Below are 21178 nucleotides of genomic sequence, written 5' to 3' on the forward strand. Positions count from 1 at the left end.
TTCCGATGCTTCGGAGCTCCGCCTGGCGTAAATGGCGTGAACTGCTCTCGGGGTCTTAAAAGCGTCTTGTTATACTTGTCACTTAACTGTCAAACAACTAAATTCGCTAATGCGGGTACTTATTCAAGTCATCAAGTTTAGTGTAAATAGCTCTTTAGAGCTGAGTTCTGAATGGTAGCATTTTTTAGTTCTACGGTGTTTATTATAAACAGTGTTATCTAAGTATTTTGTATCAAACTCATCATGTGATGACTGAAAAGTGAGATTATCTAATCATTTGGATGGGTATGTAAACAGTAGATTTTGCGTGCATTCTGTCTGTTCTGTAGTCGTATCGGTCTTCTACTACCTAATTGGCTTATTATGAAGGAACACAAGACACATTGCTGTAAATGCACGAATAGGCATTGAGCATACAGGACAGGTTAATCTACTTCTGTGTAGTTGGATCATCTCAATTAGATTGGTTATGCAATTCGGTTAGTGAGATTATTGTAGTTTGTATAGTAAGTATTTATTAACTCTACATAGGTAAATAATGTAAATGCCTAGTTAGATGTGTCATATTTGATCAGTTTATCACTTTATTGTTGCAACATTAGGGCGTTCCTTACAAAATATTGCTCGTAGCGACATTTTGTGACGAGCGATGATGTTTTCAGTTGACTAATAACCATAGCGTTTCGCTAGAGCATAGGTATAGCTAAAGTATAATTTGTGTTTCGTTTTTTGTTGCCTAGAAAACAGTTTTTTTTTGTATTTTATGATTCCATTGCAAAAAAAGCATCAATGAGAAAATAAAACAAAAATGAAATTATATTCTAAGCAGTGGACGCCTTTTCGTTGAGTAAACAGCTCCCCCTCCCCCGCAGCCGTCGCCCCCGCCGGTCTTCGGCGCAAACAAACACAGACCGCACTTAACCCCTTCAACGTAATTATGTGAACGCGCGACACGACCTTCGTAAATGAAATAATCGTGAGCCGGAAAGTTACAGACTTTTTATTTGCTCGACAACAAATCCCGGCTTAGAAATGAGAGGAAAACCATGTTTACAGTTTTGATTAATTATTTATTTGAACTGTGATAAAGCGACATTTGCGTAAGGTACATAATTAAATTTTCAATCCGGAGTATAACGGGTACTAAATGAAATATCCATCACACACATAGGTTCCGTTTTCAATGCTGGACAATATTTTTGGAGTGATGTAGTTGGGTACATCTTTGCCATAAACAAAGTCCAAGTGTCCGAAGGTCTTGTCTGCGAGCACGCACAGCTCGGCGGTGGTCAGCGCGCGACGGAGCCTGATGACGTCAGGCACGGCGGCCACCACGTCGCCCTCACTGCCGAGGAACACCAGCGGCACCGACACGCGGCTCAGGTCGAACTGCGGCGGCCGGTACCAGCCGTACTTCACCCAGTTCCTCACGAAGCCGTAGTCGTACTCTGTGAACCCGTTCTTCCGGATCTGCCCCCAGCGGTTGAAGTTCTTCAGCGAGGTTCCTCCGGGAATATGCCCCACGACCACTGGGAGAGTCTCGTTGGTGATCTGGAAGCGGTTGTAGCCGAGCGTGGCGAACAGCAGCACGGAGCAGAACGGGTAGCTGGCGGTGTTCAGCCCGCACAGCGCCTCCGCCGCCGTCGTCGTGATGCCTCCGTGCGGGAACAACTCGCCGTTCACTCCGAGATTCACTGCACCCGTTAGCAGAGGAGCCAGAACTCCTTGGATGGTCAGAACGGGGAATGTCGCATGATTCAGCCATGCGGTCATGGAAATACCGAATCCGACAGAAATCTTGTCGTTATACGCGGGGTACTTGGCGCAAAGAAGCACCAGCATGGTGGCGCCCTGCGCGTGTCCGACAAACGCTACCTTTGGCTGTCCAGTTTTCGCTAGAACGTAGTCAACAGAAGCAGGCAGATCGAGGTACGAGTGTTCTTCAAGAGCGAAGTCCCAGAACTTATCGTCTCTGTCGGGGTTGAGGTAGACGTGGCGGCGGCTGTAGCGGTTGCCGCGCACGTTGGGCACCCACACCTCGTGGCAGGCGTCGCTGTACAGGTAGCAGTGCGCGGCGCCGGGCCCGGGCGTCAGGCAGTCGTCGCCCGTCAGGTACAGCCCGTGCATGAACAGGATTGGCTGCTTTTGCTCCGTGCAGTTGGCGTTGGGCAGCACTCGGAACACTGACAGGATGTATCCGTCGAGGGTTGTCACCGTGTGCGCTTCGCAGTCGTATCCGTCGTAGCGGCAGAGTTGCAGGAAGTCCAGGTCCTTCCTCGGGGATGTCCCGAACAGGGCCGTGTAGTTGACGAGGTTCCCGGCGGTGGAGGTGGCACCCTGCGCCTGGCACCCCTGCAACGCGGCCAGGCTACAAGCCAGCACCCACAGCAGCATCATGACTATCTTATGTTATTTAATTATGAACTACTGATCATGTTGTGCGTATCTAGCAGATACTAAGGGACTGACTTGTGAGGGAAAATGTTCAGTAGTTTAAATAGGTGATGCCTATGCGAATCAAAATAAATCATAAATAAATAATTAGGTATTACGATGTTTGATCAATGATACCACTATCATCCTATTTTTAGGGTTCCATAACTGAACTCTTTTTTTCTGTTTAGAAAGACGTCTAGACCCTTTATCTTGGGAAAGCTTTCAATTTGAATGTTTAAAGGTGTAAATTTGAAGCATATAGGTATATACATAATTACAGCACATAATTACAGTGTTTTCAAGTCCTCAATCCCAATTTAAGGCTGCAAAAAATCAATCTTCTTGTATTTTAACGCAAAAAAATATACAATAGGTAGGTACTTACTTGTAGCCATTTATGTTGCAAAAAACCTATGTTAATGCTTTCAAATAATAGTTATCGGTGTTAAAAAAAATATTTTTGGTACGGATCCCTTCGTGCCTGAGTCTGACTCGCACTTGACTGGTTTTTTAAGACATGTTTGCACGTTGTTTTTTATTCATGAATACACAGATACTTTATACTTTAATACTGTTTAAGTACTGTATTTTAATAAAGTAGAGTTATTTTCCTAGCGACAAAATCCGCCCTTGCCTAATCCATTAGGTTATTTACAGAAATGGGAATAACATTGTCATCCTTATTCCAGAGGTACATAGATAGACTAGGTAGGTAGTAGCTATTTACGCTCAGCCTTAAATAAATTCAGTACACAAAATAAAATACTTATTATCGCTATACAAATAATGTATTGGGATATTGCTCGTATTACGTTGAGTTGTTCAATATTTGTAAGTGTTTAATATTCATGACATTTATCCGTAATAAAACATTCAAATTATATTGCATTATTTACTTCTGAGTTTAATTCCCAAAATGAGATATGTCCGTGAAATGAATAAAGTTTATGAAGGGTTCCATTAGCAAGAGCTCTCGGCATTACAAGACAACAGAGTGACGTAGGCTAGTGCGTGCCGTTGCCTAGCAACAAGACTTGACCTACAGTAGGCGAGAGGAAAACTAAAACAAATGCCGACCGCCCTATGACTAATGCATAGAAGCAGAGCTACTTCCTAATGCTTATCTATATCTGGCTGGTATCACGCCCGCGCCATGCATATAACTAAGTACTAATATTTGTCAAAGAAAAATATTTATTATCTACATGTGTATCAAACATAAAATATGTTTTTGGTTCATAATAATCTATTGACATAATCGTGTAAGTATACGTATTAGATAAGTAGTTAGGTAAAGTTATTAAAAGTAGAATTACAAAAGCACTCTCGAAGATGAGAAAAATAGGCATATTATAAAATCTTTCCATATTTTCCGCCTCATTTTAGTAAGACTGAGGCAAAGCGCGTTCAATAAATAACGAGGGAGTGCAATCAGGTCGGCGCTCGCGTTACAAGACGAGGCAGCTGCAGGCGCCGACACGCCTCTGATAACTTCACTCTTTTATTAGAATCATACCGTAGTACATAAGAGCTGGTTGATTGATGCCATAATAATTTCTGACCACAAACAGATGGTGGTCTTGACTCTGCGTAGCTTGGAATGCTTTCCAGTTTGCATGACCGTCGATATTTCACCAGTACCTGATAGGTGGCTGTAGGTGTAGGTGGAAGGCTCAGGACAGATTTTTGTGGCGATCCTTAGGAGAGGAAGATGTCCAATGTTTATCAAAATCACTGAAGTAGTATGAGATGATGAATTTTGAATTTAATTTACATTGTCTCTACACCTTGTTTACCTCCTAGAATCCTAACCCTCCCTCTTCCCTCGCAGATGGTACCGCGAGACAGCGGGCGGCGCGCTACGCGAGCTACGCGAGGGCGAGGGCGGAGGGCGTTACACACGCGGTGCGTGGGCGCTGGGCGTGCGCCGCGCGGACGTGGCGGACGCGGGGCGCTGGGCGTGCCGGGCGGCCAACGCCCACGGGCATGTCACCGCGCGCGCGCTGCTGGCCGTGCACGCCGCGTTGACTGTGCATGCGCAGCCGCAGCTGCAGGTCAGTACTAATCCATAAGGAGAGGATACTTTTCCCTGCTTGACAGACTTGGTCTTACTTTTTCTTCAGCCTATGGACAACAGTGGATTACTCCTCCGAAAACACGCCACGGGGTGCTATATATAGCTTTCCGCATCCAATAATTACCGTCACGACTAATTACCCTGTTACGTGAAATAATCTTATGTAATACCCATGAAAAGAGGCCGTTGCATTCAGTTTATTAATTAAGTAATCTCATTTATTGATAAATTTTATTCGTTTTTAAATTGACCAATCATTTCATTTTCAATTTATTCAAATTGATTACATTTGATTACATAAGAAACTACTTAACAAACAAACATACACATTAATCAAACCGCTTAGAATCCACCGGCCACTTATCGCACATGAGTGTAGACGTACAATAAACATACCCACTATACACGTAACCCAATTGATTGGCGACCTGTAATAATTGCCATTTAGCTGTATCACTATAAGTACCAGCTGAAGCAGCGCGGTCCCTAGTGGCGTCTGTTGATCGCTTCCCGGAACCTCCGTCTGTGGTCTCCAATTATTCTAATGATCATTCGATTGCGAGAAATCGGATCGTCTTGTTTCTGGTTACATAGAACACGCGTCCGTAAGATATGGGCCTCCTGCAAGTCTGGAGGGCATAGACCTACACTACACACTGGAGGGTTATTGACACTTGATTTGTCATAATCTCCACGCTTGGCAGTGGGGTTGGAGATATCACGCAACATACAATTTTTATAATTAAAACCGAAGAACAAAATATCTGTCTATAAACAAATCATTTCCAAGTCTGAGATTTGAATCCGCAACATTCGGACAAAATTATTCCACTGCAGTACTGCATTAGTCGTACATGGAGCACATGCCCTTAAAATGTGTTTTTTTGTAAATAGGTAGAATACAAAAGCGTGAAACTTTTTGTGTATTTCACAGTCGTCAGGAATGAGGTGTTAAATTTGAATTCCAATCACATTTGATGCGCGCTGTATTGAGTCCCCCTAAGCTCTTGATTCAATGACTTGCCAATTTCCCCAAATTCATTTACGGATTTCGTATCTGATTTTCGGGCGTCTACTGCGGATTTGTTTAAGTTCAGACGTGAACACGAATCTGAGTGATTGAATTATAAATTGAGTTAATATAATTTTTATTTAACTTCTTACGTAACGTTAAAATATTAAGTACGATTTAATAATCTTTAATAAGGATAATCTTTGTACACGTTTGTCTTCCAATAATGTGAAGCAATACCTAACAAATTAAGGAGGACACAATTAGACATGGAGGTTTGCACCGAAAATGAGAGACTATTTGGATTTAGCGGAACTGTGATTGTGTTGTTGTGACCCACTTGTCACCGGCCGCCGCCGCCGCCGCCGCCGCCGCCGCCGCCGCCGCCGCCGCCGTCCTGTCAGCTCGCTTCACTTCCATGAACCGCAGCGTGAAAGTAAATTGGATGGTATTTCCCGTAATATCATTAAGTACTTAACTTAACTTATTTATCTGTGAGCTATATTAAATAACATCTAAGTATGATCTTATTAAATGAGATGTATGATCTTTTTAAAAGCTAGAATTATTTTACTATCAACATTACTTACAATAACGTACCTACTTATCTAACTATCTAAATACCTACTTACATTTACTTAACTATCTTAATACTCAGAGATTTCTTCTAGTGCAAGGTACTTAATAGTAGACTGCACTAGCGCCCGCTGTACAGAACTCGTTCATTTCATCCGAAAGAACAATGGAGCGCGGATCAGATATCTTTAGCTCTAGAGGACCTACTCCAGTTTCAGAAAGTACTAAAATGAAAACTAGCTTTTATTCGTTAAAGCTAAACTTTACTAGGTAAATTATCAACTTAGATGTGAAAAGAGCTGAGTGCTACTAGTATAAAGAAGCCGAAGACGCATTTACATTATTTGGGACTCCTTGTTCTGTAATTTTATTAATGTACTTATACATAATTCCCGTCATTGTTGGTAAATGATAAATACCAGAAATGAAATTAAAGGTAGATCCCATAAATAATGCTCAGATTTCAGGAATATTTAAATATAACCTGCCAACGACAGGAATCACACAGGTTAAGCTCCTACCCTGTAGGTATATTTTATGTTAACGGCGAGAAACATTGTATCAAGACTTCTCAGTAGGTATTAATGTACGAAAAAATGGAGTAAACCTCCAGCACTTAGCGTGCGCTCATCGTAGTTTATAGCTGTAGAGGAGTGTAGCTCGCTTCACAACAGCAACTCGATCCATGGACACTGAAACACTCTTCTAAATGACCGAAAACCGTACAGTGCACACTGGAGGTTCCTATCTTCTTAGTGACTCACATTATCTTTACTAAGAAGGAAATGCTTTTTATTTAATTGCTACATGTTTCTTCTGGCGGTGAGCCGTTGGTGTTTGTCAATCTTGAGACGTCCAGATATTACGTGTGTTCGATAGTTACAAAATCACAGTTTTGTTTAAGCCTCGTGTTCATATTTACCGCAAAATGTAGTCAACGCTAACATATTAAATGTGTGATCCTATTTAATAGAACACGTCCATAAATGAAAGCACAAATGTTGAGTCCGCTGTAAGCGATGGAGGGGTGGCGCCGTGGCGGTGCGTCTTGCATTTCGTATTAGTTCTCTACATCCACCCCACTACACTTTGTAATAAATGGTTGGATTATAAACTAAAACATTAGATAGGTACTTGTTTTAGGAATTTATAAAGTGATTGATAAACAAGTCTTATGCTCCTATAAGTGTCGTCTTTTTTTGCATCTAAACGTCGCACAGCACAGAAGTTATAGTTATGTCTATAGTAGGTTAGTAGGTAGAAGCCCAAAGATTTACGCAAAAAGTGACCCCGTTTAAACAAGCCATATTGAATTGATTTATTGATGAAATAGTTTTATACTTATGTAAGTCGTCTCTATTTGGCTCCAAACTTCGCACGGCACAGAAGTTATAGTTATGTCTATAGTAGGTTAGTAGGTAGAAGCCCAAAGATTTACACAAAAAGTGACCCCGTTTAAACAAGCCATATCTCTCGACCGAAACTATATAAAATAAGGGAAAGGGTGATAAAAAGGTCCGTGCCTGATTGTTTCTGATTGGAAGGGATGACGCAAACATTTGCCCGCGCCTCGGTCTAGTTAGACGACCTTTTTGTACAGAGACGCGCTGAATAACACTTCACCGGCAGACCCCCACTGATTTTGCAAGGTTACTGAAATAAAAAATAATACCTCTACAAAAGTTAGTGCTTTAGTGCCAAATAAAACTATTAGGTACTTATATAATAATTTTTCACCACGTATAAAATTCATCTAAAAGATTTTGCGTTTATATTGCAGTGAATATGGTAAAAAATAAGAATACTGCTGAAGGGCTAGTACGGGCCGCATTTAAGACGTGACAAGAGTTTTTCATCGCGCTCACTCACATCGCCCAGCCTAAAGAGCGAGTGTGACAGAGAACTCTTATCACGTCTTAATAGCGCCCTGTGCTACAGGGCCTGGACGATAATCCATTTCCATAGACTGTATGTCTGTTTGTTATACATATATTACGAGGTTTTATTCTAGGTAACTATAAAAATTATTTTAACGATTACTAAAAAAGTTAATCAACTGAAATTACAGCTGTACAAGCCGTAGTTCATCACCAAAAAACCGCAGGTAAAATAAATACCCATAGCCGATTCGAATCATGCACAATGTGCATTACTCTCTGCAAATGAAATGAGAGGAACAAAATGAATCGCGCTCATTTACTCCCGCGAGCGGCCACCGCCGGGACTATCCACATTGCAGCCAATAACACATGCAATCACTGAAATGTAATGTAATGTAATGCACTCACGTACGGATTACAGTACGCACGATTCATTTAAACTATGTACTTATGTACATGTTAACTTTGATACACTGCCGTGGAATTAAACTGCGCTTCATGTATTGACGCTGGAACATTAATATAGAAGCTAACATGGTAACATGATTATACTAAGGTTCAAGACAATCCAATCTATCTATAATTATTTAATTAATAAAGTAAGCTGAGCAAAGAGTTTCAAAAACACCTACAATGGTGTAGTAAAGCTCAAGGCAAAAGCTCTACACAATACTACACATACTTTGTACATATATTATTGTATATTTGGTTTGTTTCTAGTATTCATTAGAATATATTGTACCTTATACAGTAGACCACTACAGTTGAATACGTTCAGGGTTCAGATTACAATCAATTTCCAGGTAGAGGTGTTCTGCTCTAGATCCAGATAGCAGTCTGAAAGCTCGCCTTCATTACTGTAACTCACCCACGGATAATGTAGACTTTATTATGCAATTTAGAATATTAAACTAAACCTAAAGCTATACACAAATTCACTACTTACTGGTTTTATAGTTATCATAATTTCTAAACAAGAAGTGAAAACTAACAGCTGTAGTTGATAAGTGGAAATTGCCGCACAGCTAATTACATATATCCTTAAAAGAATACCTACCCAAAGCCACTGAAAATACTTAAAGAAAAATCTCAGTCCCGAGTTATTTATACAAGCTCACTGCAATTACACCGCTACTGGCCACTCCACTCGGACTCTCATAAATACGTGGCTTATTCGCTGGTGGAATTTGGAACGAATTTCAAAGATATTTTTCCACACTAGATATCAACATAGTAATTGAAAATCATCAATATATATATTAATTATACTTTCAGTTGTATGAGTACTTAACATTCTAACTGAAAGTCTGTATTGAAATGAAAATATTCTAATAGGTAGAAGATTACATAATGTGTCCGAGTGATGATATGTGTTTTATTTCAACCGCGATAATCTTGGAATAGTGGAAGTTAAGTAGGTCTCTGTAAATACCAAGCAGTGTACTTATTTACACTATCATTAAATTAACAAGTTGATAAAAACTGTTTCGTCTCTACCGGTTTATTGTAAGTAATGGTAGGTGTCTTCATAAAACTTCTCACATATTGGCTCCCGAAGTCTGACATAAATTAGTATAATGTGAGGTCCAGCTACTTGGCTCCTACAAATGAGGAGATAGTCAGCTGAACTAACCCCGTAATGTTGGGTTAAGTCGAATTTATTTGTACTAGCCGAGGCAAGGTCGCTTGGTTGTTCAGTTTTCGGAACATTTAGAAAAGAGGATGAATTTTGCTTTAGAAAATATACCATGATGGTTAAAAATAATGCGATTAGATGGTTCTTTCACGCTTAATACAATTTAAACATCTGTTTGAGTAAGACTACTGATACATTAATCGCGTATTGATACAATCTGTAAAGAACGATCGCCAGTGCTAAACAGATTTCACTGAGGTACTTTTTAGAATAGTCAGAGCCACATTTGGCAACTTACATAATTATTACATACGTAGTTACCTAGTTACCCGTTTTCCACATCTCTGTTTCCGTTGTGTGGCAGTTGGAGTCATTTGTTTGTATTGTGTGGGTCCAATTGTCCGTAGTTTTCCGTTGGTTGTACAACAGCTGTATGTACGGTGGCCTGCGCCTAAAAGTATACAGGCGGAGTTTTTAAAATAGCGATCCCTGATGATGAAGGGACCAGCTGCATCTGTTATAAATCCGGGGACGTGTTGTGTGCGATGTGTGTAGCAGTGGTGTTTATGTGGATTTGCTTGAGCAGCATGTGAGCTTGAGATCGCTATTTTAAAAACTCCGCCTGTATACTTTTAGGCGCAGGCCACCGTACCTTACGTAATTTGTTGGTGTGGTGTCTATGTAATATACGAGTAGGTGTCTCCATAAGATTTCTTGTAGTGGAAGTATGGCCCTTATATGCCCAGATATATATGTTTTTGCATACCTATTTGCACTTAGAATCTAAATCTTAACATATCCCAAAGTAAAACAACTTGATGATAAAACTATTTCTGGGCCGGGCATATGTAGGTATTTATGGGTACACGAATATTCACGTTAACTTATTACCGTTGCAATACAGATACTTTTTTATAACACTAAGCAAATATTTATGTTTTGTGTTGTGACACAAGTGATGATATCCTGGCTCAATATTAGTACCGTTCAGTATATCTCCCACGCAGCCATCTAATGATATATTGTGTCTCGCGGCGGCTGGCTTATTGCGGTGCCGAATTAATCTTTTTCTTCGTAACATCAGGGACGTCTGAACTGAAATGTACCGACCAGAGTAAATTATAAAGGTATCATTATGTGGTAGTAGTACTGGGTCATACATTATTCAGGGATTTAGTTAAAGGAAAGCTTGTTTTAACCAGTCCAAAGCCCTAGCTTGGTAAATAACCTATGTAACGCATGATTTAAATAATTTCTAAACTATATAAAAAGCTCAAGCAAAATAGTTACGTAAATTATGGCTATTTGCACTTTGCACACCATTTTATAATAGGTAAGCTTCCCGTCATTGTTTTTACCAATGTCATGGACCTGCGCCTCTCCCATTCATAAAGCACCACACTTTGCCCTTTCTCATCCATCTATTTATCATTTACCTAACCTTCCTCAGTTTCGTGTTGGAATACTTCCCCGCCTGTCCAGCACATCCCCGCTGCAGGCTGTCTCGTGTTCATATCAACGCGGAAAATGAACAGACACACGTATTTAATTTGTGGCCCGACAATATATTTCTCAATTAGGATCTAAAATGTGCCGACACTGTACCTACTTACTTATATTTGTGACGTTATAAAATCTGTTTATGAGAATTTGATTACGTATAGTACAAGCATATTAGTCTATGGTACAAGATTGCATTTTATTCCGTGAATGGATAATGTTTCACTGGTATAATCTTTTGTTGTAAACGTATGTTTTTCTGTGTGTATTAGAAATACCTAAATGCATTTTCTTTTTCCTTTTTATCACAATAGAAATGACATTTACACCACCCCGTGGTACAAATTATATTACGCATACAGTATCTATCGCAGGTATTTTGTAAGATCTTGAACAAATTGCCTGCGACATATATACTATAACATTTTCGAATTGCGGTCAAGTTTTTGGAATACTCGTTCTCGAGCTTTACACAAATAATACCGTCCTCCTCAAATCTTTGTTTAGGAACTTATTTACTTTAGGATAAGTACTTTTAAAAGATTTGTTTTGGAATAAGTACTTTGGCTTTTCCTTAACTCTCTATTTCGAGATTTGCGTACCAGAAACATGGCAACCTTAAAACTGTAACACCCACTAAGGGATCGAATCAGTATACCTACCTATGGCCCAGTATCCTGCCTGAGTTTACTGTGATATATTTATCTAGAGGCAAAGTATTCATCTAGCCGTTTCACAATGTCTGATTAGCGGCTATCTGTGGGATAAAATACATGCTGTCACTCTCTGATAATATTTTTTTGACAGTGACAGCATGTATTTTATCCCACAGGTAGCCACTAACCAGACATTGTGAAACAGGGGCTATCATGCATACAGAAAAAAAAAACGATTGACAAAATAAAAGCTTTTTTTGTTTAAGTAAACCCTTCCCTGGGTGCAACACGTGCCAGTAAAAGTAAAGTCCTGTTGTTGTCACATTATTACTTCGTCACGACTCGTTGCTAATTACCTTACGTTTCATGTTGTGGCTAAATGGTAACACTGTTGGCTATGATATTACTTAGGTACTAGCTTTTGTACGTGAACTTGACTTTGCTTAAATAAGTTTTCCCGCGGACATTTCGGGTTGGAAATGGTATTACGTAACGCTTCAGCATTTTAAAGTTATGTTCATTAAAAATCATAAGTTTCATAGTATTACTATGAACATAAGCTTTCACTCCTTTGCGTCGCGAAGGAAAGAAATATCATCGACAAATTACTGCAGGTATATGTAGTACAAGTTTAGTATTTACTTATACTAGAATAGCTCTCAAAGGTCTAGGTAGCTCTCTGAATATTCTGTGACCTAGATGAGTGACGAGGCACGTAACGGCTGAGCTAAATGTTAGGTACTCGACTCAGGTAGTTAATCTGTCCCCGGCTTTTAACTTATAAGTACCTACCTACACTTATTTATTTATTTATTGAGGGCAAGGCTTCACCCCGTCATTCGAACAACCGTGGCATCGTTGTTCTCCATAGGTACGAAAGATGTGTGAAATTAATAACGGTTGAAGATAACTTTACGCATGTAAAGCTGAATAAATATCATAACATACCATCAAAACAACATTTTTCCACCTACATTAACCACCAATCACGTTTTAACTGTCCCTTACAGGTGGTGAACAGTGGCGGCACAGCAGTCATCAACTGCACATGGGGTGGCTGGCCTGCGCCGCGGCTGGAGTGGCTGCACAACGGGGCGCCCCTGGGCTCGGGCGTCACCGGGGGCAGGGTGCGGGTGGCGGGCGGCGGGGACCAGCTCGTCATCGCTTCCGTGCAGCGCGCCGATAGGGGGGTCTACCAGTGCATGGCCAGGAATGAGAGGGATTCCGCGCAGGCGTCGTCCGAGTTGCGGCTGGGAGGTAGGGATGGGTTTTCATCATCATTCCAAGGTTGATGGCTTGACCTCACCATGGAGAGCACTCTTTTCTAGTCTTTCCACAATTTGCTGCTACTACTGGCCACTTATGTCTCGGTCCAGCTGGTTGGATTGATAGGGATTAAGAAGTTATAACTCGTATTTAATGGCTTAATTAGGACACATAGAATAATATATTGCGGACATGTGTTTGCCATATACACAATCCGCTAATTCACGTAAAAGAACTGTAACCCTATAATTCTGATGTTTCCTAAAGATACGGCCCCGGAGCTGCAGTACACGTTCATCGAGCAGGTGCTGCGTCCGGGGCAGGTGGTAACCCTCAAGTGTTCAGCATCAGGGTCGCCCGCGCCGCACTTCTCCTGGTTGCTGGACGGACAGACGCTCAACACCATGACTAGGGGACACAGGTACTGGACTGATTCTTGTAGCTAGTAAAAGGTCATTTGATCTTAGCTTATCTGGATAGATTAGGCAAGTAGAGGATATTACACAGCACATACAGTTACTCAAGAGCAGGGGTTTTTTGATTGACTTTTAATAAATATCAACCTTTTCCGGGCACAGACCCTCAGCACAGCAGTAAAGCCACTAACCACTCCAACTTCGGTCATACCTACTTCTAAGAAGTAGACTTATAATCAGTAGACCACCTGAAAAAAGACGGAGAGATCCAGTCTAAAACTGTAATAACTCTTCTAGATACAACATCGAACAGTTCGGCACAAAGAACAACGAGATCGTGGGGTACCTGAACATATCCTCGGTGAGGTCGGAGGACGGTGGGCTCTACACCTGCAAGGCCTCCAACTCACTCGGAGACGTGTCCCACACATCCAGACTCAACATTTATGGTAAGACCAAGTGTTTAGGTACACCTTTAGGCTAATAGTCATATTTCTTGATTCTTCATGCTTAGTTAACAATTCCAGTAGTCTTGTACAACAATTTTTTAATATAAATAACAAAACTCGAGCAATGAAATAGTTCCACAGGCTATTGCTTGGAACGTTTTCATTGCTCGATTTGAAATCCCAATTTTACTTTCAGGCCCACCTTATGTCCGATCTATTGGACCCATCAGAGCGGTGGCCGGTCGAGAACTGGTTTTGTACTGCCCCTACTCTGGGTATCCCATCAGGTAAGATTCCTACTCCCTAAATGACCTTTTTTAAGGCCACTTGTACCAAAATACTTATTAAAAAAAAATAAAAAAAAAATTAAAATTATTTATTTCTGAATATGTTTACAGTATTCTTAAAGTAGGCACTAGAGCGTAAGTACATGTAAGTTGTATATCTGGGGTCAGTGGTGTCCTAAATAGGTTTTTTTAAAACCTGTAGTAAGGACTACCGGTGTTGTTGATGGAGCCAAGAACAAGAAGGGCAGCGGTGGAGGTGTCTTCTGCCCGGAACTTAATTTACAATACTCTGTCAGCTTCGGGAACAAAGCTACTGTTTTTCAAGCAGAAGCTGCCAGCCTACTTGACGGAGCTACACAAATAAAAGACACAAAAAATAGCAATATCTGCTTCTACACAGACAGTATGGCTATTTTAGGTGCCTTAGGCAGAACTGTAACAAAATCTAAATTAATTTTAGAATGTCACAGAACACTGGAAAACCTAAGCATTTCAAATAATGTAACAGTACAATGGATTAAAAGTCATAACGACAACATAGGAAATTGCGAGGCTGACCGACTAGCAAGAATGGGATCAAATACCCTACCGATAGGGCCAGAACCATTTATTAGTCTGTCATCAAAGGTAATAAGGCAATGTCTCACCGATAAAACACTATCTGAACACAATCAGGAGTGGAAAAATCGGGCAGACTGCAGACAAACTAAAGCGTTTATTTTATCACACAACCATAAACTTACACGCTACTTACTCAACCTGTCCCGTTGTAATATATCATTAATGGTAGGATTAATAACAGGACATTGTTGCGTGAATAAACACCTATATACCATAGGTAACTCAACTAGTCCCTTATGTAGGACATGTAAGGAAGTAGATGAGACGGTTGAACATATTCTGTTAGCTTGTCCACCTACTACAGAAACAAGACTATCTATTCTTGGACCAACAGAGCGCCTACCTCAGCTATTACAACACCCAGGCTTGCTACTCCAGTTTACTCGGGAGCTAGGCTGGCTGAGCTGAAATCAAGGGGATATGTACAAAGGTTCCACTCGAGAGAGCCACGTACAGGAACTTCACCTCCTATCAGAATAGAATAGAATAGAATAGACTACCGGTAAAGTAGGTACAAAAAACTATTACATTTCTATCTGTTAAATCTCGATTTATGCCATTATTTTATATCGGACGGACGTTTCTTAAATTGATATTTGACATTAAATCTAGATTTAAGATTTTCGTACATGTCGCCCTTAGACTCAAAAGGTACAGTAGCCTGCAGAGAAAGTTTACTCTTCTTAGATGGACATTGCTACTGAGAGGGGGACTGTTTTTTGTACGGGCCTCTGTACATTTCATTCTTATCTCTTGTATTACATTATATTGCTTTGTACATTTCTCCATCCTGACATATTTCCTGACACCCCCCATCTTCCCCCCAGCTCAGTTAAGTGGGAGCGGGACGGCAGCCCTGTCGAGTGGGACGGGGGCGGCGAGGGCACTCTGCGCCTGAGCCGAGTGGAGGCGGCGCACGGAGGCACCTACTCCTGCGCGGTCGCCGGCCCGCACGGCGAGATCGCTAGGAGGGACCTGCAACTTATTATTAGCAGTAAGTTGATTAAACAACATCAAAATAGGTTTGACGTCAACTCTGTCTTTGTTTTCGACGCATCCTGAGTGATCACTGGTAAACGACTGGCAACTGATCTGACCAGCCTCTCAATCTGCCTCTCACCACGGTGACAAACTCTGGTTTTGATCGGTATTTAATAACTTACACTTTTAGAAGAAAAACTGAAATTATTATCAAATTTCAAATTCAATAATAAAAAATCTAATGGTACTATTTATGAATAATCCAAAAACAAGCTAACTGAATGATATGAATATGAATATGAATTAAGTAAGGTCTGGGATGCAACATCTACTTTAATCTAAGTCTGAAACATAAATCACTTGGAATCGGCTAGGAAGTAACACGATTGATTTGACTGCAAGAACCCCTAACCCCTTCTTCCATTCCCAGATCCCCCGGAGATCGAACCATTCTCCTTCTCGGCCAACCTGCAGGAGGGCAAGCGCGCGCAGGTCAGCTGCAGCGTGACCTCGGGCGACATGCCGGTGCACTTCACCTGGCTCAAGGACCGCCTACCCATTCCCTCCGAGTTGCAGGTCAGTCGAGAATTGAGTTGATTTGAAGTCTTGGGGACTTTTAGAGTCGTTGATGTTTTAGGAGAGTTTTGATGGATGAATACCTAGTCTGAATCTAAATTATATCTGTTGAACCGTTCTACTTAAGTACCTGAAGAGGCGCCTATTTTTTTTCCTCGATTTAAATAACTTCCTACATAAAACCTTAACTGGTTAACAGTGCTTTGAATGTAAAGTATTGATGTTCCGAGCTTAACGCCTCTAATAATAGGTTTTAAAGTTTGCATTTGAATTTATAAACGGAAGTACACGTCAAAAACAAAATAAATTAATTTATAGCTTTTCTTGTTTATTATAGGCTATAATAACGACAAATTACAAAATTAGAGTCAAAATTACTCAAAGATGTTAATTGAATAGGTATAATTTAGAATAGCCATAACACCTCGCGCCCGCCAAACTAAACGCTCCCCGTCATTACATAGGTGGAAGAGCGGGGCGCTGACTTTTTCAGCAACCTTGTATTCAAGGAAGTGACGGCCCAGCACAGTGGCTCGTACACCTGTGTGGCCTCCAACTCCGCCGCCAAGGTTAACTATACGGCTGAGCTGGTGGTGAAAGGTAACCCTGTCTTGTGACGCACCAGCACCAACCACCGTCACGCTTCACCCAGCACCCTGTATATTGTGTACTTGGAAATTGTGATATTATTTCGATCCAATTTTAAATTTTGCGCAGCAGATTCTATTTCCGCGCCCCAAAGCTACTTGGGGAGCGCGGAAATTGTATAAGTTCTGTTCTGTTGTTGTCTTTACAGATATTGGCTTTTGATGTTGGTACAGAATTTATATGTATGGAAAAATATTTTCCGTCATTTTATCAGGGTAAAAATAATATCACAAATTGCAATGAAACATTAAAATGTGTAAATATATTCAAGTCATAGGCTTTTGATGACAACAACGTAGCTGGCACCCTTCACTCTCAGCACTCTGCACTTTTATTTTTACTCGCCCTTTGTAAATTCTTAATGAAAAATTTGCTTTGAAGAAACAAATGAATTATGTACTGGTGTTTTTACTTTTTTTTGCACAACGTTGGATTACAGATGGCTAAAAGGGAGATGGTAATTCCTCTTAAAAACTTATTCATTTTTAATTGCACAAAGCTGGCCAGATGGAAGTTTATAATCATTCTCTGTAGTTACAAAGACCGTAAACCGTATTAAAAACAAAGTGACTAAAGTACTTTGAGGTAAACTAGAGGAAACAAATCACGGCTGACGAGCGTCTACTTCAAGAAAATACTGAATAAAAAGCTTTTGGATTCGCTTCCGCTGCGTCATTACGAGCATCTAGTAAATAATGATATTGTAGGTTTATTTTGTAGTCTCGTAAGATGTGTAGGTAAACTTTTTCTATGATTTGATTTAGCATTAACGCTGCAAGGATCCTGGTAAATGTATCATAGTGAGTCGAAAATTATGTCATTTATTATGTGGTTAAATTAGCATAAAGTAGTCAATATGCGATTAATGTGTACTCTTACTCTAAACATTGTAATTTAATATACTAGAGAGAACCTGAAAGGTTGAAAAATATAAACACTATTAACTCAAAAAGTGTCTCTAAATATGTAAAGGCCAATCAACGAAAAAAAAATCTCAGGATTTTTAGACAAAGCAATTCAACAAACTAACACACGCACTATTCATTGCACGCCGCAGTGTCCCCCAAGTGGGTGACGGAGCCCAAGGAGGAGTCGGTGCTGGCCGGGGAGCCGCTCGCGCTGCACTGCCAGACCAGCGGGTCCCCGCCGCCGCAGGTCACCTGGCTCAAGCAGAGAGGTAACATATGTAACTTAAAAAGTATCTACTATCTTAAGGGGAGAGAGCCACGTACAGGAACTTCACCCCCTATCAGAATAGAATAGAATAGAAGGGCCTGTAACACAATGTCTGGATAATGGTTACCTGAGGGATAAAAGTTATGCTGTCATTCTCTATCATTAAAGTTTTAGAAAATAACAGTATCCCATAGGTAGCCATTACAAAGACATTGTGAAACAGGCTCTAAGAATATTTCAAAAGAAATTGCAATGTCAAAGATATCTCTGACTCTGAAAAACTTCTATACCTAAGGGTCCCAATTCTCAAAGCCCTTCACACAACTTTCCCATATCCCCCAGGAGGCGGCTCCTCAGACTACAGCCCGCTAGTGAACCTGGGCGGGCGCTTCCAGTTCCTCGGCAACGGTACGCTGTGGATCGAGGCCGCGCTGCCCTACGACGAGGGACACTACATGTGTCGCTCGGAGAACGGAGTGGGCAGCGCGCTTACTAAGAGCATCTTTGTTGCTGTTAATGGTATGTGTTGATGACTTTCTGGTAGTAACTGGGTGAGTTAAGTTGACACCTGGCCGACAACAACCATATGATATGTTAACTACGAGTTACCCAACTTAACTCCTAATTCTCGTCGTGCAAAGTTATCTAGGCCGGGTCCTAATATGTTTGCGTATAAACATAATAATATATATAAGGGTGTATGAATATGTAAATGATTTAAAGCAATCACGACACCCTTTTTTAACCGACTTCAAAAAAAGGAGGAGGTTCTCAATTCGTCGGGATATATTTTTTTTTTATATATTTTTTTTTATGTATGTTCACCGATAACTCCGCCGTTTATGAACCGATTTTGAAAATTCTTTTTTTGTTGTATTGGGTTGAGCTTCCAGGTGGTCCCATTTTTTTTTCAGAATTTTATCTCACCCCTAAGGGTGGGTAAAGGGGTAAAAACAGGGTATGAATTTCCATTTTGGACACATATTAACCGATTCTAATGAAATTAATGAAGAACGTAAATATAGTTCTTATAACAATAAAATATGATGGTGACCTTGAGCTGATCTGATGATGGAAACAGAAGGCAGTCAAGGGAACTCCTCAACGGTATATAGCAACTACCTCGTGTTTAGGCTTGAATGATTCGTATTGATTAGTAGGACTTTTTGGTATCATTTGCATCTTACTTTTGATTAAAAATTATTGCAAATAAACTAAAAACTATAAAATAAAATAATAATTTAAAAAAATAAAAAACCGACTTCAAAAAATCACTAAAATGTAAGTAATAATTTAAGGTTTACACAAATTATATGTGACAGTACAAATATACCTAAGCAGGAACTGTTCTTTTTTGAAGTTGGTGCCATATTTCTTCAGATTACTTTGTCACTGCACCAACATCAAAAAGAACAGTTCCTGCTTAGGTATATTTGTACTGTCACATATAATTTGTGTAAACCTTAAATTATTACTTACATTTTAGTGATTTTTTGAAGTCGGTTTTTTATCTTTCCGAAGCTATAATCGTTATCTGCAAGTTCCAAGCACGATAACGATTGACTGCAAGTTTGACGCACCTAGTTTGCAGCGGCTTTATGTACGCATAACAATATGCATAATTTTTAAAACCTTGTAAAACTCTCACATAATATGGACACTGGACGCGGAAAGATGTACGGACGCTGCAGGTTATCAATATCAATTCAAGCCAAGGCCATTTCAACAGTTTATCACCGACGCGCTACGAAGAAGAACAATGCCTCATGAATGCTATAAATCACCCTCTCACCCTACCCAGAGCCGGCGCGCTTCGAGCAGACATCCCACAACATGACGGCGCGCCGCGACTCGCCCGCCACGCTGTTGTGCGACGTGCGCGGCGACCACCCCCTGCGCGTCGCCTGGGCGCACAACATGAACCAGCTAGATCTTAATACTTATAGGTAAGAGGGAGAATTGGTTGTGTTTATGCGGGTGAGGAATGAGGGTTTTATTCCGCAGTTGCATGTAGGTACCTAATAATGCCTCCATTTGAGGTATCATTGCACATGTTGCATATGCATATCACTTGAAAACCCAATCATCATATTGAGCTCTAAGTATTCTCTCTTCAGCATCTGTCTATATACCTCTACTTACCTACCCATTTTCCTCTGGACGCTGAACGTATATCCTTCACATACATCCGGGAGCACCATAACAACCCCTTTGGCATTTATTAAACAGCCATTACCTATGTTTCAAGTCCATCGATCCACAAAACGTTCACTTCATTCCAATATCTTCCTCAACAGTCTTCTTAATTTTCTTATAAATGGCTCTCTTCCAGGTTAAGCATTTCCGAAGCAAAGACTGATAGTGGTTTAAGGTCCCAGTTATACATAAGCAGAGCCGACCGGCAGGACTCGGGCGTGTACAAGTGCCAGGCCGTCAACGCGTACGGACACAGCGACCACTACATCTACCTCTCCGTCCAAGGTAAACATTATAATAGAGAAATAGCCACTTGAGTTTACAACTTGAACAGAATTAGGTACGTTATTTCAGCTCATACTTAATGGCAAGCATATAGTATACTCACACTCTTTTAAAAAACTAAACAACTAAAGTCTACAACAGAAAAAGAATCACGTTATTAAATAATCATAGGTACCTACGTATGGCAAGCTAGCTCAAACATTGACTTACAGCTCCTAGCTCAGGAGTCAATGCATCACTAATCAAATTCACATTGATATTTCAACTCTATCCTCCAGAGAAGCCCGACAGCCCGCACTCGCTAGCCGTCACAGAGATCCAGAGCCGCGGCGTCCGGCTGTCCTGGAGCCAGGGCTTCGACGGCAACTCCCCGCTGCTGGGCTACTCGCTGCAGGCGGCGCCGCTCGGGGCGCAGGGCTCGCAGCGGTGGGAGAACGCAAGGACGCTCAATGTGACGCTGCATGGGCATGGCGCTGACCCGCACTCGCCTGTTGTGTGAGTCAT

The 21178-nt window shown here is 40.8% G+C and overlaps 2 protein-coding genes across 2 annotated transcripts in view; one reads left to right on the plus strand and one right to left on the minus strand.

The window, feature by feature from the left end:
• Window positions 1–1049: 1049 nt before the first annotated feature.
• On the minus strand, window positions 1050–2444 carry LOC105397576 (lipase 3). Its single transcript, XM_011569598.3, has one exon. The coding sequence runs from the start codon at window positions 2395–2397 to the stop codon at window positions 1144–1146; it is 1254 nt and encodes a 417-aa protein (XP_011567900.3). The 5' UTR covers window positions 2398–2444; the 3' UTR covers window positions 1050–1143.
• A 651-nt stretch (window positions 2445–3095) lies between these two features.
• The window catches only part of LOC125488467 (Down syndrome cell adhesion molecule-like protein Dscam2), a 32989-nt gene continuing 14906 nt past the window's right edge, over window positions 3096–21178 (plus strand). The window contains exons 1-14 of the mRNA XM_048633173.1: window positions 3096–3127; window positions 4268–4490; window positions 12784–13030; window positions 13307–13460; window positions 13753–13904; window positions 14101–14191; window positions 15640–15806; window positions 16224–16369; window positions 16834–16969; window positions 18075–18194; window positions 18536–18712; window positions 19995–20139; window positions 20526–20674; window positions 20953–21169. Coding sequence (XP_048489130.1) covers window positions 3096–3127; window positions 4268–4490; window positions 12784–13030; window positions 13307–13460; window positions 13753–13904; window positions 14101–14191; window positions 15640–15806; window positions 16224–16369; window positions 16834–16969; window positions 18075–18194; window positions 18536–18712; window positions 19995–20139; window positions 20526–20674; window positions 20953–21169 — 2156 coding nt within the window. The remainder of the gene's footprint in view (window positions 3128–4267; window positions 4491–12783; window positions 13031–13306; window positions 13461–13752; window positions 13905–14100; window positions 14192–15639; window positions 15807–16223; window positions 16370–16833; window positions 16970–18074; window positions 18195–18535; window positions 18713–19994; window positions 20140–20525; window positions 20675–20952; window positions 21170–21178) is intronic.

Source organism: Plutella xylostella, chromosome 5 (assembly GCF_932276165.1).
Source record: "Plutella xylostella chromosome 5, ilPluXylo3.1, whole genome shotgun sequence".
Classification (NCBI taxonomy): Eukaryota; Metazoa; Arthropoda; class Insecta; order Lepidoptera; family Plutellidae; genus Plutella; species Plutella xylostella.